Here is a 26,155-nt window from a genome sequence, read left to right on the forward strand (position 1 = left end):
TTGACTTTAAAAGTCGGCATTATGCTGCCAATTTGATTAGCAAAAGACTGTTAAAGTGGCAATTAAAAGTGTCTGTACGCTATGACAATATTCCTTCTGGTTTTTATCTTCGGAATCAAGATTGTGGTGTTTTATGATGGATATCCACCAATCTCATTGATTGGTGGATATCCCAGTTTTTATATACCGGGAAAATCAGTGTAAATACCTTCATTTTCATGAAATATCGATTTGGCGCAGACATTAAAAGTTGAGTATTGGTTAAATTTTGGGAAGATTTTGGCTTTTTCTGTATTTACGACAAAAATTTTTATGACGTATCATATTTTTTTACTCAACGGGAGCAAAACATGATTGAGCTCTAAAAATGATGTCTTTAAGAAATTTCAACTACTTTTAATCAATTTCCATCGTCGAGTAGAAATTTTTCATTTTTCATCGTATGTGACCTTAAAAATGAGGACATATTTGTAATAAACTCATATTCTCACTGGGAAAATTTAATAGATACTTCATACAAAGCCACTGTTTCCACGTCTTATCCTAACTTATAGTCTTGAACTTTATAATTTTATCAGAAATACCGAAATTTCTATATTTTAAGCTAGTTGGAATTTCTAAATTTTCTTGCCAAATAGAACTAATTTCAAAATTCAAGTAGAAAATACTGATTTTCTTTTATTGATTTATGGAGTTGAAATATTTCTTTTTTAGATTTATGGAGGAGGAATGCCCAGCCTTGAAAACTTTATAACGTTCTACAGCCCCATAGCCGTGGCTTTTCAAGCAACATACAGTGTTTTTATAGCACTCTGTTTGGTCTTTGTTGGAGATAGGTATTGTATTCTCAGTGCTATTCTTAGTACAAATTTCTCAGTACATATTGTATTCTCAGTACATACAATCTCAGTCAGATTGTATTCTCAGTACTATTCTCAGTACATATTTCTCAGTACATATTGTATTCTCAGTACATACAATCTCAGTCAGATTGTATTCTCAGTACATATTCTTAGTACATATTTCTCAGTACATATTGTATTCTCAGTACATACAATCTCAGTCAGATTGTATTCTCAGTACATACAATCTCAGTCAGATTGTATTCTCAGTACATATTTCCGATGGCTGGGGTTATCGGGTTCCGTTCAATCGAAAGCAAGTGCCCCCTTCTAGTCAATAAGAGAGGGTATTTGGCTGATCCTTCTGTATACTAAACATTTTATATAAGAATATAGCTTTACATATTTACATTTAAGACTGTGTGTACGTAAGAAAAGGATTTATCCAAGATTCTGTTCCAGGGGGGGGGGAGGACGTAAAAATCTAAAAAAAAAACATTAAAGTATGTTTATATTCATGTATAGTACGTTTTTACAAGTCGGACGAAAAATTCAGGGTGGGGGGGGGGTGATAATTCCGGAACCATCCTACTTGGATACCACCTTCATGTAAGGCCATTGGAGCGAATGAATTTAAGCATGTTGAATCAATATGCATTTTAGTTGGTAGCTACCGAGGCATACTTTTAACCATTCTTAAATGGGTAGCATATTTGTTAGAAAAAACACGCTTTCTACCTTGAAAAAAAAAATGCGTTTGGAGGTATTTTCATTCACATAAAAAGCAACATAATACAAAAAATATTCGTTTTAGTAAATTTATAGGTTCTACGGCGTTCATATCTTTATCTTTAAAATTATTATTGCTTGAGGCTCTAATCGTTCTGAAAGAGTTAGTACGTATTTGCTATTCAATTTTCTTTATTTTTTCTGTTTGAGGTAACCTTTAGAAAGTCCCCACCCACGGATTGAAATTAACTTGTTTTCTCCTCCAATCGCGCTCTTTAACATGTGATTCTAAGTTTCAGGCTTTTAAGACAGATTTAATTTGGCCAAATAAACACCCCATATGGTTGTTGAGCCCTTTCTACTTTTTATCTCGTATTTTATATACCGGACAATACTGCACACATTCAATGGATTTCAAGGCTTAATTTTTAAGTTCTGACATTCAGTATTTTTTTTTTGTCATTTAGGTTAACTACAAGTACGCTTCAACTCCCTCTTCTGTACGTTCCTATTTCCTATTTTTGATTTTTTAATTAGTGAGACTTCTTATTTCATAGTGGAAAGTTTTTTTGTGTCAGGAATCTTTATTTTTGACCTTTAATCTCGTAAAATTTCCAAATGAAAGTATTTTTAAGTCTTTTAAATTTTGCTTCTAGTGTGTTTTTTTAAACCAGGTTTTCTCGCGTTATAATTTTCTGATCTGTTTATACTTGTATTTTGACGCGGTCCTTTAATACAATATTTCTATGGATCCAGAAGGAGGGCTATGTGACACCAGGAGTGTTGGGATAAGACAAGAACAAGACTTGAGCCAGAAAACAGAAGACGTAAGAGACGAAAAAATGGTTTGACCTTCAAACCGTCAAGACAACCCCAAAAACAGCATAACAGAATATAACAAATCATAACTTTCAAACAACGCAGGATCGGAATAGCCAAAGTAAACACAAACAAGTCAAACCATGAAACTGTATATCTAAATATCGGATGTTTTTTTAAGGACATTTGCTTTTGCTTTGTTTTCATTTTCCCCTCTTCTATACGATTTAATTTTGAATCTTCTTGACTATTTTAAAAAGCTTGACCAAAAGGTCATTGTGGTTTTTCGTGCTCATAAGAAGGCGTGTTTCTTTTATATTTACTTCTTAGACTTAGACATTTTGGGTGAACTGACAATTAAATTCATAAAATTTAGAATATTACATTAATTACGTACGTTACATAAGTTTAAAAAAATTTCTGCAGATTCAGAGAGCAATGGCTTCCCCCCAGCCCAACATGACAGATGTATGTTAATTTAAAACCGATGAACAATCCATAAACACCTTGATGAGGAGGTAAATTAAATAACAAATTGCGACATTTCGCCTGGCTACTAAATTTGACACTTCTAAGGATGTCTCAATGGCCTGCTAGTGCGGCAAAAAGAATAGCAACTTGCAAAATCAGGATTTCAAGCTCTTTTCGTGAAAAGTTCTTGAAAATATTGTGTTTTTTTTTAATTTACTTTTACAGCTCAGATAAAAAACAAATAGTATTTATCACATATCTTGTATAAAATTTGAATTTGGGTGAAACATTTTTCACTAGACAGTTTATTTTCAAAATATTTTTATTTTTGTTTTCAATTACTAGAAGATTGAGGGAGGAAGTGTTCTAGAGGAAAATTTTTAGCAGCCATTTAAGGATATATGAACATTGAGATCTCAAGTATACAAGACAAAAAAGTCCTGTTTTTAGTGCTTTATGCCACTTTACGACGTTGTTTTCAATTCAAATCTATATTAGCTACATAGATGTAAAGCATTAGCTTTGAAATAAGCCTTAAGATGACTTTTTGCGATGTGTCAATGTTCTTATATTTTTGGGAAATCAAATAAAGGAGTGGGAGCGAGAGTATACAATTAGAGAGCGTTAAACCTCTACTTAGACGTTTTCGACGATGAATATTATAATAGTTGCTTTCTCATGCTTATTAGAAATGACACCGAAAGGCACTAATACCTAGTGCTAGAAAATTAAACAATAATTTAATGGGATTTGCTGGTACTTTCTTGACTACCGAGGAATACTTTTTAACAGTTCTTTAGTAGGTAGCATATTACTAAGAAAAGAGACATATTACTTATAAATTTACAATGAAAAAAAAGCGTGCGTAGATCTTTTAAATTCATATAAAAAACGGCATAGAACGAAAATATTTGTTTTGGCAAATTTATATGGTCTAAGGCTTCTAAACCTTTGTTTAAAAATTATTGTTGCTTAACGCTGTAACAGCCCCGAAAAAATTAGTCCATATTTGCCATTAAGTGAAAAAGTGGTTTTTCAAAGGGAAGTTAATAATGACATTGAAACTGAAAACGAATAAAAATTATTTTGCACATGAGGAGACCTGCACCCTCCAACTCGACCCAATCTTTAAGCTAAAATATAAAATTGTGCCTCCAATACCTTAAAAAAGACTACCATTGCACAAGGGAAATTAAAATGGAATAGACAATAGCTTTACTGATGTCAAAAGAATAAAAGAGCTTTTTGATAAGCATTCGCTTTAAGCAATAGAAAGTTTAAATATTAAAAGAGGAATAATATATATATATATATATATATATATATATATATATATATATATATATATATATATATATATATATATATATATATATATACATATATATAATAAATAATATACAATGTATATGACATCTTATATAATAGAAATAAGATATAAATATTTAATATATAAAGAAATGAATATATAAGGTATAATTTCAACTATGTAATAATCTAATTATGATACAAAAAAAACTCAAAACCTGAGTCATACATGTGATATGTCACATTGCCAAGGTCCATTTACAATACCATTTTTCAAAGACTTTATGGGATATTTAGTTTTTTGAAAAGGAAAATTGATTAAGTGTTTGCTGGAAAATATTATGTTAAAAAATAAAGTGAAGGGGCTGAAAGTAGGCATTGAACTTCCTCAGGCACAACAGCTGGTGGGGCACCATGGCTATGGGTTTGCCCGCTTTAATCAAAATTTTTGCTTTGATTCGCCTTATTGTGCTTATATTTGAGCTGTTTCATAATTAATTTTGCACCAGCTATAATTGGGGAAAGTGTTTCAGTTTCTCTATGTCAAAGACTGTCTAACAGTAACAAATATTGAAATTGTATTCAATCAACGCTGTCTAAAGAAGCACATTAGGAAGGTTTTTTAAGGATTAAATTTAAGGATATTGGTGTATTTCAGGCAAGCCCTTTAATATATACATATATTTCTTAGATTGGTTTGTAGATTTATGACCAAATCAGACATTGACCCGTTGCCTTTAGTATGGAGAATTTTTAGCTGGACCACATTAGCTGGACTGGTTTACTTTATTGGTTTCGTGCTGTCTCTTGTCCAAGCCCCTGTTGACTTGTCAATTCATCTCGCCGTAGAAAATGTTACTCACTGGCTAGAATATACGGTAAGTTTGGTAATTTAAAATTAGAAACAAATATAAATTTGGTAGAGCGACATGTTGCCTACTAATGTTGTCAAACTATTGTTGTCAAACTCACTGTTATGTTAATGTTACTCATTATGAAAGTGCTACTCAAAGGTTAGATTATACGGTAAGTTTGGTAATTTAAAGTTAGAAACAAATATAATTTGGTCGGTTTGAAATGTTGTCACTAATGTTGTCAAACAAATATATTTTGCTAGAGCGAAATGAAAAAATAATACTCTAGGTTTCTGCCCCTCCGAAGTTTTTCTGATTTGTTTACTAATTTTTCATTTACATTTCCCCTCTTCATTCATGTTAATTTGAGTTCGTTTTAGGCTTTATTTTCGCTCTATACTTTCTATGCGAAAATTTCGTTTTAGATTTTATTTTCTGTTGGTTCTTTTTATGTATATTAATATACCTTTGGTTTCTAATAAGAAATTATCAATCTTTTTTTCATTTTAATATCAGAATCACGGTTTCTTTAGTTGCATTAAGATTTGGCTATTAAAATAGTAGTTCCAGTAGGATAGTCGTCGTTGGAACTTTTGATAATAGCTGCAGATTCTTCATCAGGAGCCCCATAAATCCATTAATTAAATAAAGATTTATTTGTCGAATACGTACTTAATGAGTTTTGAATTTGGATATTTCAACTTCAGTTTGAAGTCAACTTCAGTTATAAGTTTTGATGAGAAGTTTTTAAAGATTTATGGCCATTCCCTTGACAATTTTCGAATGATTGTCAGCCGAAATACATTCAGCATGTACGCATATGTCATTTTCGAGCCGAAGAAGCTGGATTAGCCACAGACCCATGAGTCTCACGTTGTGGGCTTCCATCAATACCTTGGATATCCCTGTATGATACTGATTTTTGAAGCCTTTGTTTTACACGGGCCGTCTCTGCAGTTTGGAGCCCTTGTCTTCGGGGCTGCATAGATTAATGTCGAATGGAAAGCCCATTTCCATATATTTATATCTATTTTTATTAATGTGGCATCTTTGCAGGTGACTGGGATAAAAAGGGTGTTAAAAAGTGGCTGGATGCTTTCTGATCTGTTCTACCACTCAAAAAGGCACCAAAAGTCTTCATTTGAGATCGAATGAGTCTTGTCAATTGATGCAACGCTCTTTAGCAATTTAATGCTACTGGGCTGATTATGATCTGAAAATGTAGACTATTTGGAAAGCAAAGAAAACTTATCAGAAATCATTTCTGACCAAATGGATTTTTTGTTGTAACAACTTAAAATAGTGTAATGGATTTCTTGCATTAATAAATATCTATAAAGTTATGCTAGAAGTAAAAGTGTTCTGATGACACGGGTTGACTCGCAGTTCGGGAGTCTGTGTTCTAGACCGGCCACGAAAGCAGGATAATATTTCGAGATGGGAGGAATATCTCCCGGTGAGACGGGGTTTTGAAAGAAAACAAAAAATAGTTGATACACATGGAAAGTACAAGTAGTCCAATAGACAATTATAGAAACCTTAATGTTTTGGGAGAAGCAAGCGGTATTTTTCTGATGTAGTTGTTCCAGACTACCACGATTCAAAAAAAATCCCCACCCCATTAACAAAATTATTATACAACCTAAGAAAGGTTAGGTTGTAAGTTTATTACAACCCAAGAAAAAAGATAATGTTTTAAAATGATATAAACACTCACACGTTCACGCTCATATTATCAACACTCATTGCCCGTAATTTCAAAAATTAAAGGTGCGGGATTATGAGAAATCACTACATTCTTGTTTTTTTCCCAGGGATACTTCCAAAAAAACCCCAGGGCTAGCCCCTATTCACTCTTTGCGCGTAAAAACTTTGTTGGGTGTTTCACCCCTTAGGCGTTTTAAAATCCCTTCAGTAAAAAAAAAGGGAAAAATACGATGTTACATTGAGCTACCCTTGGTATAGGAGAAGTTCTGACAGCAGAATGTTTCAATTTTTTAATATTATTTTCTTTCACCTTATGTTTCTAATTAATGAAAACTCCTTTGGATGTTTTACTGAGGTCAGTGCTGCTATCTATTAGTAAAATGTTTCCACAAGCAGAGCCTTACCTGTTGAAAATACGCATCCACAGAGAGTCTTCTTTTTCTGTTTTCTTTTCTGTTCGCTCTTTTAACTCTGAGGCCTATAGTTAAATGTTAAAAAAGAAACAGAAATAAATAAATCTATTTTCACTCATCAAACAGTTCGTGGTAACGAACTGTAGTAAGGAGCGATCCGGCTCAATAGTAACCAAAACTCTAAAAAATGGAATTTTGATACCAATAGCTACATCAAAAGAATTGCATTTTAATGCTGATTTTAAATAAATAGGTTTCATCAAGTTTAGTCTTACCCATCAAAAGTTACAAGCCTGAGAATATTTGCCTTATTTAAAAACATAGGGGGAAACACCCCCTAAAAGTCATAGAATCTTAACGAGAATCACACCATCAGATTCAACGTATCAGAGAACCCTGTTGTAGAAATTTTAAGCCCCTTTCTACAAAAATGTGGAATTTTGTATTTTTGCCAGAAGGCAGATCACGGATGCGTATTTTTTTTTTTTTTTTCAAGGGGTGATCGTATCGACCCGGTAGTCCTAGAATATTGCGAGCGGGCTTATTCTAACGGAAATGAACAGTTCTAGTGCCCTTTTTAAGTGACCAAAAAATTGGAGGGCACCTAGGCCCCCTCCCACGCTAATTATTTTCCCAAAGTCGACAGATCAAAATTCTGAGATAGCCATTTTATTCAGCGTAGACGGAAAACCTTATAACTATGTCTTTGGGGACAACTTACTCCCTCACAGTCCCCGTGGGAGGGGCTACAAGTTACAAACTTTGACCAGTGCTTACATATAGTAATGGTTATTGGGAAGTATACAGACGTTTTCAGGGGGATTTTTTGATAGGGGGGAGGGACTGAGAAGAGGGGGATATTTAGGGAGAACTTTCCATCGAGGAATTTGCATGGGAGAAGAAAATTTTCATGAAGGGAGCGCAGGATTTTCTAACATCATTAAAAAAATGGAAAAACAAATATGAAGAAGTTTTCAACTGGAAGTAAGGATTAAAACTGCATTAAAAGCAGCATTAAAACTTAAAACGAACAGAAATTATTACGCTTATGAGGGGGTCACCTCCTCTTAATACCTCGGTCTTTACGCTTAAGTATTTTTAGTAATTTCAACTATTTATTCTATGGCTTTTGTGGTTCAGGGGTCATTCTTGATGAATTGGGACAAAATTCAAGCTTTAGTGTAAAGAGAGAGGTACTGACGAGGGGTTGAACCCCCTCATATCTATATATATATATATATAAATAAGTTGTCTGTGTCTGTCGAGTGACGTCATGTTTGTGTGTCGACTGACGTCATGTTTGTCGACTGACAAAATTACAGACCGGGACATCGGGACACAAATGACGACCGGGACACCGGGACATAGGGAATATAAATGACGACTGGGACACTCAAAGAGAAAGCGACCGGGACACAAGGAATGTTCGATTAGCAATCATCATCAACAAAGCACCGGGACACAAATGACTACCGGGACACAGGGAATATAAACGACGACCAGGACACTCAAAGAGAAATTACAGACCGGGACACCGGAACACAAATGACGACCGGGACAAAAATGACGACCGGGACACCGGGACACAGGGAATATAAATGACGACCGCGACACTCAAAGAGAAATTACAGCCTGGGACACCGGGACACAAATGACGACCGGGACATAGGGAAACAACTACAACGGGGACGCCGGGGGGCACAGGGGGATATATAAATGACGACGGGGACACAGGGAATGTTCGATTAGCAATCACCATCAACAAAGCTCAAGGGCAATCATTAGAATAATGAGGTATAGATCTGAATACAGATTGTTTTTCCCATGGACAATTATATGTTGCATGTTCAAGAGTCGGTAAACCTGACAATTTATTTATATGCACAGACAATGGGACAGCCAAGAATGTTGTATATTCGCAAGTTTTACGTAGTTAAAAAATATATATATATATATATATATATATATATATATATATATATATATATATATATATATATATATTCACAGGTGGGACACAGGGACACAACTACAATGGCGCGTAACTAATATGACGCGTAACGACTTACGCGCGCGGGGGGCTTGGGGGGGGGGCGAAGCGCCCCCACCAACTAGGTGTTGGGGTGGCGTGAAGCACCACCCCAACAGCTAGTATGTAATAAAACATGAGAATACAAAAGTTCTTTACGTAAGCTAATTTATAAGTTACGTATATCTTTTACTAATAAAAACATTCGTAAAAAATTAAATGCTCTAGTTGCCTTTTTAAGTAACCAAAAAATCGGAGGGCAACTAGGCTTCCTCCCCTGCTCTTTTTTTCTCAAAATCATTTGATCAAAACTATGAGAAAGCCATTTAGCCAAAAAAAAAAAAAAAAAAAAAAAAAAAAAAAAAAAAAAAATATGCAAGTTTCACTTTAATTATTCCTCTGCGGAGAGCCAAAATCAAAACATGCATTGATTCAAAAACGCTCAGAAACTAAATAAAAAAAAACAAATTTTTTAAGTGAAAGTATGGAGCGACATTAAAACTTAAAAATAACAGAAATTACTTCGTATATGAAAGGGGCTGCTTCCTCATCAACGCCCTGCTCTTTACACTAAAGGTTTCTACTGTTTTAGAAAGAAGAGTTTAGAGAGAGAGTCAATCAAAATTTCGTTTTAATTATTCATCTGCGGAAAGCCAAAATCAAAACATGCATTGATTCAAAAACGTTCAGAAATTAAATATAAAAAAAACAAGTTTTTTTTTAACGGAAAGTAAGGAGCGGCATTAAAACGAACAGAAATTACTTCGTATATGAAAGGGGCTGCTTCCTAATCAACAATTAAACTTTAGCGTAAAGAGCGGCGCGTTGATGAGGAAGCAGCCCCTTTCATATACGAAGTAATTTCTGTTCGTTTTAAGTTTTAATGTCGCTCCTTACTTTCACTTAAAAAAAACTTTTTTTTTTATTTAATCAAAGAAAAAAGAGACAGGAAAATAGTTCGAGGAAAAATTCGTATTTTTCAGTCTTCGCGATACATAAGACATTCTAATAAATTAGCAAAATTTAAACTTTTCCTTTCTTTATTTGTAACTTGAGAAAACAAGAAACTGGAAGCCATGTTTTTTTCTGGGAAAACGCCTTTCGGAGAGTTCCAAATGTGAAAAAATTCGGACTAAAGAGTTACATTTATTATTGCAGATTTTTTATTCCTTTGACGATGCAGAAACAAAAAAGAGGTCCCACAATCAAAAGTTTCATCGTAGCAATAAATCTACTGACAGGCAATCAAGCAATCCTTTCGAATCAGATAGTTCCTTGGGTATTGTCTGCTTTTTAGCACAACAGCGACTTACAAACCTTTCAAGAATCTTTTTTTAAATGTCGCCTGTGTTTTTTTTCATATTTTTCTAGAAAATGCATCAAAGTATTAGGAATGAATTCCTAAACTTGTGTGGATACCACAAAAAACTTGCACCATATTAAACTTATTTAAATCGTGCTTCAGAATTTAAAAAAAATGTCTTCAGTTAGAATATTCAATTTTGAAACGACGGATCTAAATTTCTTTGAATGAGATTGAGAAAATTAGACACCCTTTTATCGTCTAAATTAAATAAAAAAAACAAGTTTTTTGAAATGAAAGTAAGGAGCGACATTAAAACTTAAAACGAACAGAAATTACTCCGTATATGAAAGGGGTTTTTCTTCCTCGAGGCCCCGCTCCTTACGCTAAAGTTTTTTTTATTGTTTTAAAAAGTAGAGTTGCGTGAAAGAATCAAACTTTAGCGCAAGGAGCGGGGCGTCGAGGAGGAAAAACCCCTTTCATATACGGAGTAATTTCTGTTCGTTTTAAGTTTTAATGTCGCTCCTTACTTTCATTTCAAAAAACTTGTTTTTTTATTTAATTTCTGAAAGATTTTGAATTAATGCATGTCTGATTTTGGCTCTCCGTACATAAATTATTAAAATGAAATTTGCATATTAATTCTTTTTTTGGCTAAATGGCTTTCTCTTAGTTTTAATCAGACGATTTTGAAAAATAAGGGGTGGGGAAGGAGGCCTAATTGCCCTCCAATTTTTCGGTTACTTAAAAAGGCAACTAGATCTTTAAATTTTTAACGAACGTTTTAATTAGTAAAAAAAATACGTAACTTAAGAATTAACTTACGTAACAAACTTTTATATTCTTATATTATTGATTATATATATATGAGGGGGTTGGTCCCCTTGTTAATACCTCGCTCTTCACACTAAATCTTGTTTTGTCCCAATTCTTTAGGAATGACCCCTGAATCAGAAAGGCCGTAGAATAAATAGTTGAAATTACTTTAAAAATTTTTAGCATAAAGAGCGAAGTATTTATCTCCTCCTAAATACCTCGCTCTTTATGCTAAAGTGTTTTTAGAACCCCTCATATACGTAATAATCTCTGTTCGTTTTAAGTTTCAATGCTTCTCGTTACTTTCAATTGAAAAAACTTTTTCATGTTTATATTTTCATTGTTTTTTTTTTATAGTAATGCTAGAAAGTCCTGCGCCCTTTTCATTGAATTTCTCTTCCTCCATGAAATATTCCTCCAAGGAAAGATCCTCCCATTTAGCCCCCTCCCCTGAACTCCACACTCAAACCAAAAAATCCCCCTGATAACGTCGGTACACTCCCCAGTAACCATTGCTGTATGTAAACATTGGCCAAATTTTGTAACTTGCAGCCACTCCCCCAGGGACTGTGGGGGGATAAGTCATCCCCAAAGACATAGTTATTATGGTTTTCGACTATGCGGAACAAAATGGCTATCTCAAAATTTTGATCAGTTGACTTTGGGAAAAAAATGAGCATGCGAGGGGGCCTAGGTGCCCTCCAATTTTTTTGGTCACTTGAAAAGGGCACTAGAACTTTTCATTTCCGTTAAAATGAGCCCTCTTGCAACACTCTAGGACCAGTTGGTCGATACGATGACCCCTGGGAAAAAGAAAAAAGAAAAAAAAAAAAAACAAACAAACAAATAAACACGCACCCGTGATTTGTCTTCTGGCAAAAAATACAAAATTCCACATTTTTGTAGATAGGAGATTGAAACTTCTACAGTAGGGTTCTCTGATACGTTGAATGCGATGGTGCGATTTTCGTTAAAGATCCTATGACTTTTAGGGGGTGTTACCATATAAAAAACATATATAATATGTTTACATGTAACATACCATATAAAAAAACATATAAAAAAAGAAATACGTAAATCTGGTTCTGCATTAGTAGTTGCAATTGCAAACGCAGAACGCAATGCGATGGTGTGATTTTCTTTAAGATTTTATGACTTTTAGGGGGTGTTTCTCCCTATTTTCCAAAATAAGGTAAATTTTCTCAGGCTCGTATCTTTTGATGACAAAGACTAAATTTGATGAAACTTATATATTTAAAATCAGCATAAAAATCCAATTCTTTTGATATATCTTTTAGCATCGAAATTCCGTTTTTTAGAGTTTCGTTTACTATTGAGCCGGGTCGCTCCTTACTACAGTTCGTTACCACGAACTGTTTGACAAGTGGATCTCAAGCTGTGGTGCGTGTACCCCTGGGATTACGCAAAATTTTTTATTGGGTATCGGGCCGGCCAACAAAAAATAATTAACCCTTCAACTCTAAGAGTGCCATTGTATACTTAGTACCGGTTACTAAGAAGGGGCCCTAAAACGTTTTCTGGGTAAAAAGGGATATAGTGCCGAAATAAGTTTGAGAACCGCTATTCTAAACCACAAAACACTGAAAAACTAAATATTAATTCGGAAAGTCTACAAGAAGTTGTTCTTGTATTGACTCCGAAGTTAAGGATATTTATTAAAGAAAAACTTTTCCGGGTTTAAAGGTTCATTAGGGAAAATCTTCTCTTTTCAAGTGTTCTCTATATAATTTGTATTAGCTTCAAAATTATCAGTCTAAACAAATTGCGTTAGAAAATATTTTTGAAAAGCTAATTTCAGAAATTTTTCTGTAATTTAAATTTTTTTAGAGAAGTAAGAATCAAAAGCTGAAACTTAAACTATTTCCTTTATTCAGAAAAAAATAGTCAAAATATTTTTTTTAATATTTTTAAACCTGAAACCTGCTTTCGCAAAAGCAAACCCTATCCTAAGCTAAATATTTTAAATTCTCATATTCTTTCAGGTCGGATCAAACGGCATGCGAAAAATCGCAAAGGAGCATTACTTTTCCCTTTATCTCAAAATAAAGCTTTTTCGATACACCCTAGTGAGGGCTCATGACGTCAAAGTTGACATGATCTACCAAAGGAATTGGCATTTTATGCTGATTCCAAATATAAACAATTCATTATGTTTACCCATCAAAAGCTAGGAATCTCAAAAAAATTGTCTGATTTTTCAAAAGGGGGAAAATACCCCCAAAAGGCAATTGATCTTAATAAAAATGATACCGTCAGTTTCAACATATCTGAGAACCCTACTCTGGAGGTTTCAAGCTCATACCTACAAAAATGTGAAATTATGTACTTTCTGCCAGAAAAAAGATCATGGATGCGTGTTTGTTTGTTTCCTTTTTTCAGGGGTCATCCAAATAAACCCATAGTCCTAAAAGGTCGGGAAAGGGCTTATTCCAGCAGAGATTCTAGTGCCCTTTTAAAGTGACCATAAAGAATGGAGGGTAATTAGTACCCTCCCAGACCCTTCTTTTCCCCATTTGGTTCAACATAGTTGAAAGGTCTAGTAGCTATGCCGTTTTGGATGATATGATCCCATGTAGCCCTTGGGAAATGGCTTTAGGTTATGCAAATTGACCTCTGTTTACAAGTATATTTTGCTTGGAGTGGAGGGGGAATTTTATGAGGGGATATTTTATACAGGGAGTATTTTCCGTAGGAGCAAGGAGTTAAAGAGGCATTTTCACGGGGATTTCACATAGGGGAAGGGGGGACTTCTTCGCATGATTTAAACACGTTCAGAAATAAACTATAGGATTTTTTTTCTTCAACTAAACGTAAGGAGCAAAACTAAAATGAATGCGAACAGGAGCTCTTCCACACATGAGGAAGGGCGTTTCCCTCCTTCGTCCCTAGCCCTTTCCGCTATAGTTTGGGCTTTTGATCCAATTCTTTAAGAACAACTCCTGAAACAAAACGGCCGTAGTATTTGAATGAGAAGTATTTATAAAGAACTTTAAGACTTTAGTATAAAGAGTGAGGGATGAGGCAGGGGCAGCCCCCCTCACATACGGAATATTTTCAATAAATTTTAACGTTGCTCCATGCTTTCACTTGGTGAAACTAGAGAGTCTAAACTTTAAAAATGTAGGAGCTGGGTGGATTAATTTTATGAAAAGAGCTTGTGAAGTCACTGATGGGTGTCTTAGGGACGAAAGTTCGTAACACGAATAAGAATTTTTTTGAAAATGCTTTATGTTCGAAAGAGAGGAAGAAGGATTTTACAAAAATCATTTGAATGATAGATCATATGAAAATAAGAGGAACGTAAAGAAAGTGGAGAAAACATTAAAATATGAACTATGGAGATGTGAGATGGGGGCTATGGATAAAATTGCTAAATATCTGAAAGATGCAGCCAAATGGTAAAACAATAAAATATTGTACTGGCATGTTAATAAACGGACAGAAAGAAAGGAACGTGGCCACCGTTGACCCCCCCTCCCCTACTGCGGTTCTTGGGGAATATCCATAAAGAAAAGATTTACTCGAAAGGTTTACCAAGAAAAGCATGGAGGGATCGGCCCTATAGGTACATTTTCGTATTTCGGATCTATTTCCTAATAAGCATTTCGACCGTGGAATTTTTTTTCATGTTCTAAGAATTTCAAGTTCATTTTTTTCAATTCTAGAAGCATCTTTTACAAATATTAAACTTCAATACAAAACACGGCCTTAGGGTGAGATTAGTAGTCCTTCAACACATTTACGAGAGCAAGGGATCAAACAGTCCTTAGTAAAAAAAACAACAACTTGACATTCCTCAAAGATGAATTCAAATTCAAAGAAAAATTCCAAAGAAAAGGATTTTTTTGCTCGATTTCCATTTGATTTTAACTTCTTTAGTTTTTTGGTATGATTTTTTCGATTCATTTTCAGTTTTCTAAGATATGCACCTGCTTACTACGTAATAGAACCTGTTAAATTCCACTAGTCAAGCTGGAAATCCCCAGTTGTAACTGAAGAGGACACAAACGTGGATGTTATGTAATGACGGTGCACACGTTGGTGTGACGCAATCTTGAATGACATGATAGATTTATTTGGGGGTAACTTAATGCACAGAAAAAGTAATTAAAGCATTACAAATGAAAAAAAGTGAAAAAACTTATAAAGGATAAAATAAAAACAAAAAGAACCATGAATTAAAGAAAGGTAGGAACCCTAACAACCAACTCTAGAGGGGAGGTTTGATACTAGAGATACATTTAAGCCATGTTAAGAGAAACCCTGTGGAGGTCTAAATGAAAATGCACTACTTCTATTGCTCTATTAGACGCACCAGCAAGAAAAAGAAACACATTTTTCCATTCAGTTATTTCTGAGAGGTTATTTCTGTGAGGACATGCAACTTGTTTCACGAAGAAAAAATATCATGGTAAACTAAGTTTCACAAAAGAATAAATTAATATGCAGCAGATTTCAAAAAGAAAAATATTGAGATAAATTGAGCTTCACTAAGAATAATCACCACGCAACAATCTCCACGAATAAAACCGATTTCTCGAAGAGAAAAATCATTCATGAAGAGAAAAATCAACATGAAACAAGTTCCATGAAGAAGAAATGAAAAAAACAAGTTTCTCAGAGACATAAATCAAATAGATTAAGTTTTGGAAAAAATTACCCACATGTAGCAAGTTTCACGAACGAAAATCAGCACGCATCATGTTTTGATAAGAAAAGAAGAACATGCAACAAGTTTGACGAAGGAAAAATTTCATGGTGAATCATTTTTCACAAAAGAATAAATCAACATAGAATAAGTTTCACGAAGAAAAATATAAAGATAAATTAAGTTTCGCAGATAAAAACCAGCACGCAAAGACCCGCGAACAAACCCGATTTTACAAGGAGAAAAATCAATTTTAAAGTTTCACGAAGAAAATAATCATCGTGCAACAAGTTACAGGACGAAGGAATAAAATTATAACAAGTTTTTCGAAGATATTAATCAAGACACATTAAGTTTCTTGTGGGAATAATCCACGCGCAACATTTTTTCACAAACAAAAGTCAACATACGTCTTGTTTCACAAAATAAAATAATATGCGACACGTTTCAGGTCACTCCCCTCTTAATATTCAGTGTATCTAATAAATTCATTGCGTAGCATTCAGTGTGGTCTAAGAAATTATTTACAACAAATTTCATGACAAAAATTAACATGCAACAGGTTTCACGAAGAAATAATTAACATACCACATGTTTCAGGGGCAAGAAAAATCAATATGCAACTAGTTTCACGAAGGGAAAAACAAAATAACATGTAAAAAGTTTCCCGAAGAAAAAAAATCAATATGCAACATGTTTTGCATGTTTCATGTTTCACATATAAAAACTTTCATGAGTATAAATTAAAAATACAATCGGTTTCAAGAAAAATTAACACAATAAGTTTCACGAAGAAAAAATTGACATATATTGACCTTGTTTGAAAATTCTGGGTTAGTGAATTCATTCTAAAAAGTATAAGTATATTTTGCCTCCTGTTCCCGAGGCAGTAATGATGTACGGCAGGATATTCGTTTCTAAAGGTGTAGGTAGTCTTAAAAAATAAATGGTTCAAATAGTTAAAATTCTGATATAACTAATTGATTTAAAATTATCGAAAACTATACGCATATTTAGCCTCGAGCTTTAGAGGCAGTAACTCTCTATGGTAGCGTATCCGTGTCTAAGTCCTACAAAATAACGGTTAACGCAGATATTTATTTTCGAAAAAAAAGTCCCACAACGAAGCGGTGTGCTTACCCATTGTATGGTGCAAAACAACAATTCTTGAAGGCATAAAAAAGAAGGAAAAATGCTATTATGTGGAAATTTTAAGATAGTTAATTGATTCAGAATTACTGAAAATGTATACGCATATTAAGTTTTGGGTTTCAGAGGCAGTAATGCAACAAGGTTGCACATTTTTCCAAAGGTGCCGGTGTGCCTACAAAATAAATGGTTAACATAGACATCTATTTTAGCAAAAAGACTCTCCCCTAGCAAAGTGATGTTTTCAGCCATTTTGTGGTGCAAAACAACAATTATAGCCAAAAGGAGGCAAAAATACGATTGTGTAAAAATTCTGAGATAGTTAATTGATATAGAATTAACAAAAAACTATACGCATATTGAGCCTCAGGTTACAAAGGCAGCAATGCCATACGATAGTACATTCGTATCTAAAGGTTCAGGTAGTCCTACAAAATAAATGGTTAACATAGACATTTATTTTAGCCAAAATGACTGTACCACAGCCAAACGGCATTTTCAGCCATCTTCTGGTGTATGACAACAGTTAAATTATAAAAAAAAAGGCCAAAAAGCGATCGTATGAAAATTCTGAGATAGCAGAATGATTTAGAATCATCGAAAAACTATATGCATTTTTAGCCTCGGATTTCAGGTCCGGTAATACCGTACAGTAGTGCACTCGTATACTAAGTTCCAGGTAGTCCTGCAAAATAAATAGTTAATATAGACATTTATTTTAGCCAAAAAGACTGTCCCACAGCCAAGCGGTGTTTTCAGCCATTTTCTGGTGCAAAACAACAATTATATTCAAAAAAGGCCAAAAATCTATTGTATGAAATTTCTTAGATAGTCAAATGATTTAGAATTATCGCCAAACTATACGCATATTGAGCCTTGTGTTTCACACACAGTAATGCCGTACGGTAGCGAATTTGTTTCTAAATTTCCAGGTAGTACTACAAAATAAATGGTTATTAAAGACCTTCATTTTAACCATAAAGACTGTCCCACAGTAAACAGACATTTTAAGCCATCTTGTGGAGCAAAACAATAATTTTAGCCGAAAAATGCCAAAGACATATTGTGTGAAAATTCTGAGATAGTTAAATGATTTAAAATTGTGTAAAACTATGCGGCATATTAAGCCCCAGATTTCAAAGGCTGTAATACAATACGGTAGGACATTTGTTTCTATAGCTGCAGGTAATCTTACAAATAAACGGTTAACGGAGATATTTATTTTAGCCAAAACGACTGCCTTAAAGCAAAGCGGTGTTTTCACCCAGTTTTTGGTGCAAGACAATTTTAGTCAAAAGAAGGCCTAAAAGCTATTTTGTGACAAATCTAAGATATTTAATTGATTCAGAATTATCAAAAAAACTATACGCACATTAAGTTTGGGTTTCAGAGGCAGTAATGCCGCACAGTAGCACATTTATTTCTGGAGGTGTAGATGGTCCTACAAAATAAATGGTTAATTAAGACATCTATTTTAGCAAAAAGACTGTCCCCCAGCAAAGTGGCATTTTCAGCCATTTTGCGGCGTAAAACAACAATTCTAGCAAAAAAAGGCTAAAAAACCATTATGTGAAAATTGTGAGATAGTCAAAACATTTAGAATTATCATAAAACTATATGCATATTAAGTCCAGTTTTCAGAGGTGATGTCGTACGGCAGTGCATTCATTTCTAAGGGTAATCACACAATATTCTTGTTTAACATAGACAAACACTTTAGCCAAAAAACTAACCCACAGCAAAGCTTCGTTTTCAGCCGTTTTATGGTGCAAAATAACAATTCTAGCCAAAGAAGGCCAAAATGTTCTTTTCTCAAATTCTGAGATAGTTAATTGATTCGGAATTAACATAGCTTTGGGGGTAAAAGACGGTAATACCGTACGGAGCGCATTCTTTTTTGAAGGTACAGGTAGTCCCCACAGAACAAATGGTTAACATGCCCATATATTTTAGCCAAAGAGATTTCTCCCAAACAAAGTGGTGTTTTCAGCCATTTTTTGGTGCAAAACAACAATTCTGGTTAAAAAAAGTAGGCCAAAAAGCTGTTGTGTGAAAAGTTTGAGATAGTCAAATGATTTCAAATTATTGAAAAACTACAAGCATATTGAACGGCAGGTTTTAGAGGCAGTAATGCCGTATGGTAGCGCATTGATTTCTAAAGGTGTAGGTAATCCTACAAAATAATTAGTAGACAGAGACATCTATTTTAACGCAAAAGACTGTCCCACAGCAAAATAGCGTTTACTGCAATTTTGTGGTATTGAGTCTCCGGTCTCAGAGGCAGTAAGGCCGTATGGTAGTGTATTCAGTTTTAAAGGTGTAAGTAGTCCTAAAAAATAAAAACATATCATAGACATTTATTTTAGCCAAAAAAGACCGTCCCGCGTCAAAGTGGTCTTTTCAGCCATTTTGTGGTGCAAAACCACAATTCTAGCCATAAAGTCAAAAATGCTATTGTGCGAAAATTCTGAGGCTGTAAGCTCATTTAAAATCATCAAAATCTATACGCATATCGAGCTTCGAGTTTCAGAGGCAGTAATACCGTATGGTAGTGCATTCGTTTCTAAATATTTGGACAGTCCTACAAAATAATTGTTAACATACCCGTTTATTGTAGCCAAAAAGATATGTCCGAAGTAAAAATACATCTGTGATCTTTCTTCTAGTAAAACTCTTTATTTTTCCTTATAGGAGCTATGTATAACGTGAACTAAAGCGTAAATATTACTGTACCTCTAATAACAGCTCTCCCCCTCTGGAATTACTTGTTAAGATGGGCCAGCCCCTTATTATCACGGTGGTCTAAAATATGCATAGGTCTAAATAGGACCTATTTTTGGATTGAACCTGTAACTAATATTTGGTAAAGGATTATCGTCACTACCTGACCCGTAGCCAATATATTCATAATAACTAATTCAGTGACCAAATGAATTATAAATAAGCGGATTATTTTGAAACTTGAGTAAAAATTCCCTTGGGAACTGTGAATTCTCTTATTGATATTTTCATGGCTTATGTATCATATAGGTCAGGATTAATCAGTTGCGAAAATAATTATAATTTCTGATATTATAGACAATTATATTACGATAAAGGTGAGAGGTGAATAGAAAGGTGCTAAGAAGTAAAGAAGTCAAGATTATCTTGATCAGATCCATATCTACAACCAGCAATGTTTTTACTCTGATAGAGGAAAGTCTTGTCTTGTCTATTTTATAAAACCAAGAAACAAAGGCTAGTTTACTGTACTCATTATATTGTCCTTTTTCTTGTTAAACTCTCACAAAGTAAATTATAAAAATGACCCGAACAACCAGAATCAGGCAAGCAACAAATTCTTACAGTCCAGCCTTCAGTGCTACAAACAGGGGCAAAAATCCCTCAAATAGCACCACATCACACCAGACAGTGGATGGGAACCCAGTTGATTCGAGAAAGGACCCAGACCCCCCATCTACTTCACCTGGTAGACCGATACCCAAACTCTCTGCTGAGTCCCAGGTGCTGTATGATTTGATTACAAGAATTGATATTTCAGTCCGACAGATTTCATCTGAAATAGCTCTGCTACGAACTGAGCTTGCCCAGAAGCCTAGCTATGAAGAAATGCATAAATATGTAGATGGTGCATTTCTGGACCTTAACTCTCGGTTGCAGAAAATTGAAGAAAAATACACCCAGACTTCCCAGCAGACTGATGAGATACGAGAAATTGTAAGGGAAGAAACCTTCTGCCATCATGAAGCACAACGGAGAAAAATGAATATTATTGTAAAAAATTTACCGGAACAAGAAGGAGTTGATGATGTAACTCAAGTGAAGCAAATAATTCAAAAGCAGCTTCAACTTCCAGTACCAACAATATTAAAGGCAACCAGGCTGGGGGAGAAATTACCAACCACTCAGAACTCTGTTTCAAGATACCAGCCCCTTCTAATTCAGCTGCCAGAATCAGAAATTGCTCTGAAAAGACAGATTGTGCAAATGTCTTATGTGAAAAGAAAAAGCCTTCAAACATTCTTTCGCAATGATGTACCCAAACGGTTTAGAACAGCTGGCAGTATTAGTGAACCTCTCTCAAGATGACCAAAAAACTAATTGAGCATAAGACCATGAGCAGCAGCTCTATTGCTGACAAAGATAAAGTAAACCCGGCTAGGAAAGTGTTTGCCAATAACCCTGGTACGATACGTCACTCTTACTCATTTCCTAGAATCCTTCTTGCGAATGTAAGGTCACTAGTAAATAAAATGGAGGAACTACAAATTATTCTTGGCAAAAACCAGATTGATATTGCTTGCCTTACAGAAACATGGTCTGCTACAGAAGATTCTTGCTCGATTCCTAATTATGACTCCCATTTTAAGCCCAGATTGGACAAAGATGGTATTCCTCTATCTCATGGTGGAGGAGTTGCTTTTTTTTGTAAGTGTACCCTCCCAAATCGGATTCTATCATTTTCTGAAATAGAGAACAACTCCAAAACTGAAGTTTTATGGCTCTGGAACAGACCCAAAAACCTCCCAAAAGACGTATCTTGCATGATTTTTTGTATTATTTATTACCCTCCCCGTAGTGGATTTAAGAAGGAGCTGACGGCATATCTGCAACTTTATACTGACAGAATTCGCCACAAGTACCCCTATGCTGCAATTACATTATGTGGTGATTTTAATGAGCTAGACCAAAAGTGGCTTAGCGCTGCTCTTAGTCTTGACCAGGTAGTCAAGTCACCTACACGCAGTGATAAAACCCTAGACTTGATTTTTACCAACATTGAAGATTACTACTGTGCCCCGAAAATAGCCCTTCCATTAGGGGCAAGTGACCATCTATGCATCTTTTGGACCCCTTTATCATCCTTTCCCCCTAAACCATTGATAAGTTATTCATATAGACCCATTACTGACGAGAAGATTGTCCATTTCAAAGTAAAACTTAGCTCCAAATCCTGGGCCAATATCCTATGTCTTACCAATGGTGATGAAATGGCTTCTAAGTTTTCAGCTGGACTTTTCCAGTTATACTGTGACACCTTTCCAGTGAAAAAAGTCAATTACAAATCCAATTGTAAACCATGGATAAATAAAAAAAATTTTGTGCCTAATAAATGAACGTGATAGACTCTTTAAGGAAGGATTTTTCCAGGAATCTCGAAAACTTCGAAACATTGTTATTAGCACGTGAGCATGGTGCTCACGTGCTCAATAAGTTACTGTATTCTAACCCTAAGAATTTCTACAAATGTATCCAAGATCTCATGGGAAAGGTCTCTTCTAAGTTTCTCTTACTGGATAGTAATGGCAACCCAGTGAGTGCAGACATCATAAACGATTATTTTACTTCAACTTGTAAAACTAAACCGCCACTCCAAAATATGCCGGCCAACAGTGCAGTGAGTGACATTCCTGTGATTGGAATACATCAGACCCAGCTTAAACTCGAAAATCTTGATACAAATAAGTCAGTTTACCCAGGTGATATCCCTACCAAATTGATTGTGAAATGTGCCCATTATTTAAGTGTACCTCTAACTGCAATTTTTAACCAATGTTTTGTAGATGGTATTTTTCCAGTGTGTTTTAAACGAGCTATTATATCACCTATACCGAAAAACAAGACCCCAAAAGTCCCCTCTGACTTAAGACCAATATCAAAAACCTCTATTTTCTCTAAAATTTTTGAAAGTTTTATTTACAATTTCCTCTTTGATGATATTCAAGATAAAATTAACCCAAATCAGTTTGGCTTTAGGCCGAATCATAGCACCACCCATTGTTTATGTTATATACTTGACACTGTTTTCAAACATCTTGAGTTAAGTAGTTCCTACGTTGAGGCTGTTTTTGCTGATATTAGTAAAGCCTTTGACAACTTGGATCATCAGACAGTTATTGATAATGCAAGGGCTTTAGGTGTCAGAGATTTTGTTTTACGTATAGTAGCTAGTTTTTTATCTGGTCGTGAGCAATGTGTAGTCCTCCCTAACGGAGATTCATCAGGTTTTACCTCGATTTCCTGTGGAGCACCCCAAGGGACTAAATTGGGTCCTTTAGCATTCTTAATTGTTTTTAAAAATGTTTTACAAAACTTTGACAACACTTTTAAATTTGCGGATGATTTGACATTACTTAACCTTTGTCAAACCTCAAACACTTTGGGCGTTAAACTTGACTTACTCATTAAAAACTTAAAGAATGATCTTGCCAATGTTAAACTCAATCTGAGCATACCGAAAAGCAGTTTAATGCTATTCTCATTTTTAAAAAATATACCCCCAATCAATAATTACCTTTGTATCCCAAATTTAAACATGGTTAAGCTACTTGGTGTTCACTTGGACAATGACCTTAAATGGAAATCTCGCTCTTTTCACTTATTTAAAACAGATGGTTTTCTCCTTAGATCTTTCTCCCTTCTTAAACGGTTCTCCATATCAATCCAGAACCTTAAAATAATTTATTGTTCTTATATAAGACCTTGTCTTGAATATGCTTGCCCTGTCTGGCACCCTGGACTGACCAAATCCCAATGTTCTAAAATTGAAAGCATTAAAAAAAGAGCTATAAAAATTATACTGGGGACGTCCTATACTACTTATGATGAAGGTTTGGCTAGACTTGAACTCACTACATTGGAATCACGACGTCACTTCCTTACCATGAACTTCGGGCACAAGTGCCTTAGTTCTGACTATCATCGACGTCTTCTTCCCCCCTTCAAAGAAAACCCCCCCCCCCAATCCTTCCCAATACAAGACTTAATGCTCGTAGAGCTCCAAATACTCAACTTGACTTGTATCCCCAAAATGTTGACAATGAGGTACAAAAACTCTTTCGTTCCCTATTTTGTTTCGCATTTTAATAATTGATTTAACTTTTTAACTATGTTTATCCCTTAACATTTATTTTATCATTGAAATTATAATTGTTCTGACGTGCTTATGCTAGCTTGTGTGCTATTTTAGCCAATAAATCATATTCTATTCTATTCTTTCTCTCTGGAATTGATGACTAGAGTTCCCAACTTTCTTTAATCCATGGTTCTTTTTTCTTATATCTTATCTTTTATACGTTTTTCTCATATTTTGTTTTTTGTTTGTTTTGTTTTAATTGCTTTTTCTGTGTTTTAACAATGCTCGTAAATTTGTTCTTATTAATAAAAGCTGTATGTTCCATAAAAGTTAGCATCTTTAGGATTTCTTGTTCCAGTATAAAACTTCAATACGTAGTTATTTACTTCACGAAATATCTAGCTTCAATGCTATGTAACATCTGCTGTTTAACTTAACCTGTCTAGGCAACGATAGAAAATTCATATCACTGTAACATGCAGGTGCATCTAACAGTGTGAAAATGAATAGTATTGGGATTTTTTTGCGGTTTCACGTGGAAAAGATTGGAAACATGCAAACCATTTAATGGTTTTAGAAGATGGGCAAGGAATTCCCCATTGCGTGCAATTGGTTTTCATGTAGAAAGTATTCCTCGAATCAGAAATACTATGGATAGTTTGCTGGTCCAGATGGCTAATGCACTTGTTTGGTCATTGGGAAAATCTTTGGTGTTATATTCCAATCCTAAAGCGGACAAAAATATTTAGATTATGAAGGTTCCCTGAAGAAGCTGTCATGAAAGAAAGTGAATTCTCAAGACACACAGTAAAGGAAAATGAAATTCCAAAAAAAACGCCTTGAAAGAAGAAAAAAACACATTGAAAGAAAAATGAATCATTAAGAAAAAATTCTTAAAGTATTTTGTAACACCCATTTATGTAATGACTTAACCTAATAGCTCAAGTGCTCATTGCTGATTCGTCGCCCCCAATAAGTCTTTCAAGTCACACAAGATTTCGTCAAATCCCACACTGTCATTGCGTAGCAACCACATTTGTGCCTTTCTCAGTTACAACAGGGGATTCTCAGCCTGACTAGCAGACTCTAATAAGTCATATTAAGGAACAATTATCTTCAGCTCTTAGAAAAAAATTCCCTATTAAGTAGCAATAAAAAATAAACAAACCCTATTACGTAATTAACTCATACATCCATTAGAAAACATTCCCTATTACGTAACATGCACCTGCACCTTGTTTGAGGGGATCGCAGTAAAAGCTTCTTCGTCATCTTCAATCACTATAGCAAGAAAAGACTAGTGGCTATGGGTCCACTTGAATCCAAAGGGCGGTCACTACTTGCAGATTTGAGGGAGTAGTACTCTTCTATGAATTTATTTTAACTCTGTATATAGGCTACTATTAAAATCAAATCGATGGTGAACAAAAAAAGAATTCATGTATATGAAAATAAAGAACAGCCTTAAAATAAAAACTTAAAATAAACAGAGCTGATTCTATATGCTAGGAAATTTTCTATATATTTACTAATCTTTTAGTACCGTCTAAAGTTTGAAAGAAAGAAGAATAAAAATGTTTTTGCTATTTGCTCATTATATATTCTCACTTTCTTTTTTATCTTCCAGGATAATGCCCAAACAATACGGTCCTGGAAAATCGGAACGCTGTTCCGATGTCTATGTGGAATTTTGGCATTTATTTTCATTACCTTTGAACCAGCGATCACATTTTCTTAAGTTTCACACATATACAAATACATAATATATATGTATATATATATATATATATATATATATATATATATATATATATATATATATATATATATATATATATATATATATATATATATATATATATATATATATATATATATATATATATATATATATATATATATATATATATATATATATATATATATATATATATATATATATATATATAGGTTGCTATGAAAGCGGCTTGATATATAGTTACTCTACCTTAAATTTTTAAATTGGGGATAATGTTTTACTATTAGTTCTAAATTGTAACTTGCAATTAACTGTTTCTTAAATTGGTTATTGCTTGTTTATAGGAATCAAAAAAGGGTTTGCCAAAAGCTTACTTCTGAAATTGAGTTAAAATAACAAATTTGTGTTTACTTAAAGATAATGTTTACACAGTTTTATGTATCCCTGGTTAA

At 34.2% G+C, this 26,155-nt stretch overlaps 1 protein-coding gene across 1 annotated transcript in view; it reads left to right on the forward strand.

Moving 5' to 3' along the window:
- LOC136025194 (transmembrane protein 237-like) overlaps positions 1–25,764 on the forward strand; it is a 33,235-nt gene extending 7,471 nt beyond the window's left edge. The window contains exons 2-4 of the mRNA XM_065700992.1: positions 715–836; positions 4,861–5,047; positions 25,593–25,764. Of these exons, the coding sequence (XP_065557064.1) occupies positions 715–836; positions 4,861–5,047; positions 25,593–25,703 (420 nt within the window). The 3' untranslated portion in view covers positions 25,704–25,764. The remainder of the gene's footprint in view (positions 1–714; positions 837–4,860; positions 5,048–25,592) is intronic.
- Positions 25,765–26,155: the final 391 nt, after the last annotated feature.

The sequence above is a fragment of the Artemia franciscana genome, chromosome 3 (genome assembly GCF_032884065.1).
Source record: "Artemia franciscana chromosome 3, ASM3288406v1, whole genome shotgun sequence".
NCBI classification, from domain to species: Eukaryota; Metazoa; Arthropoda; class Branchiopoda; order Anostraca; family Artemiidae; genus Artemia; species Artemia franciscana.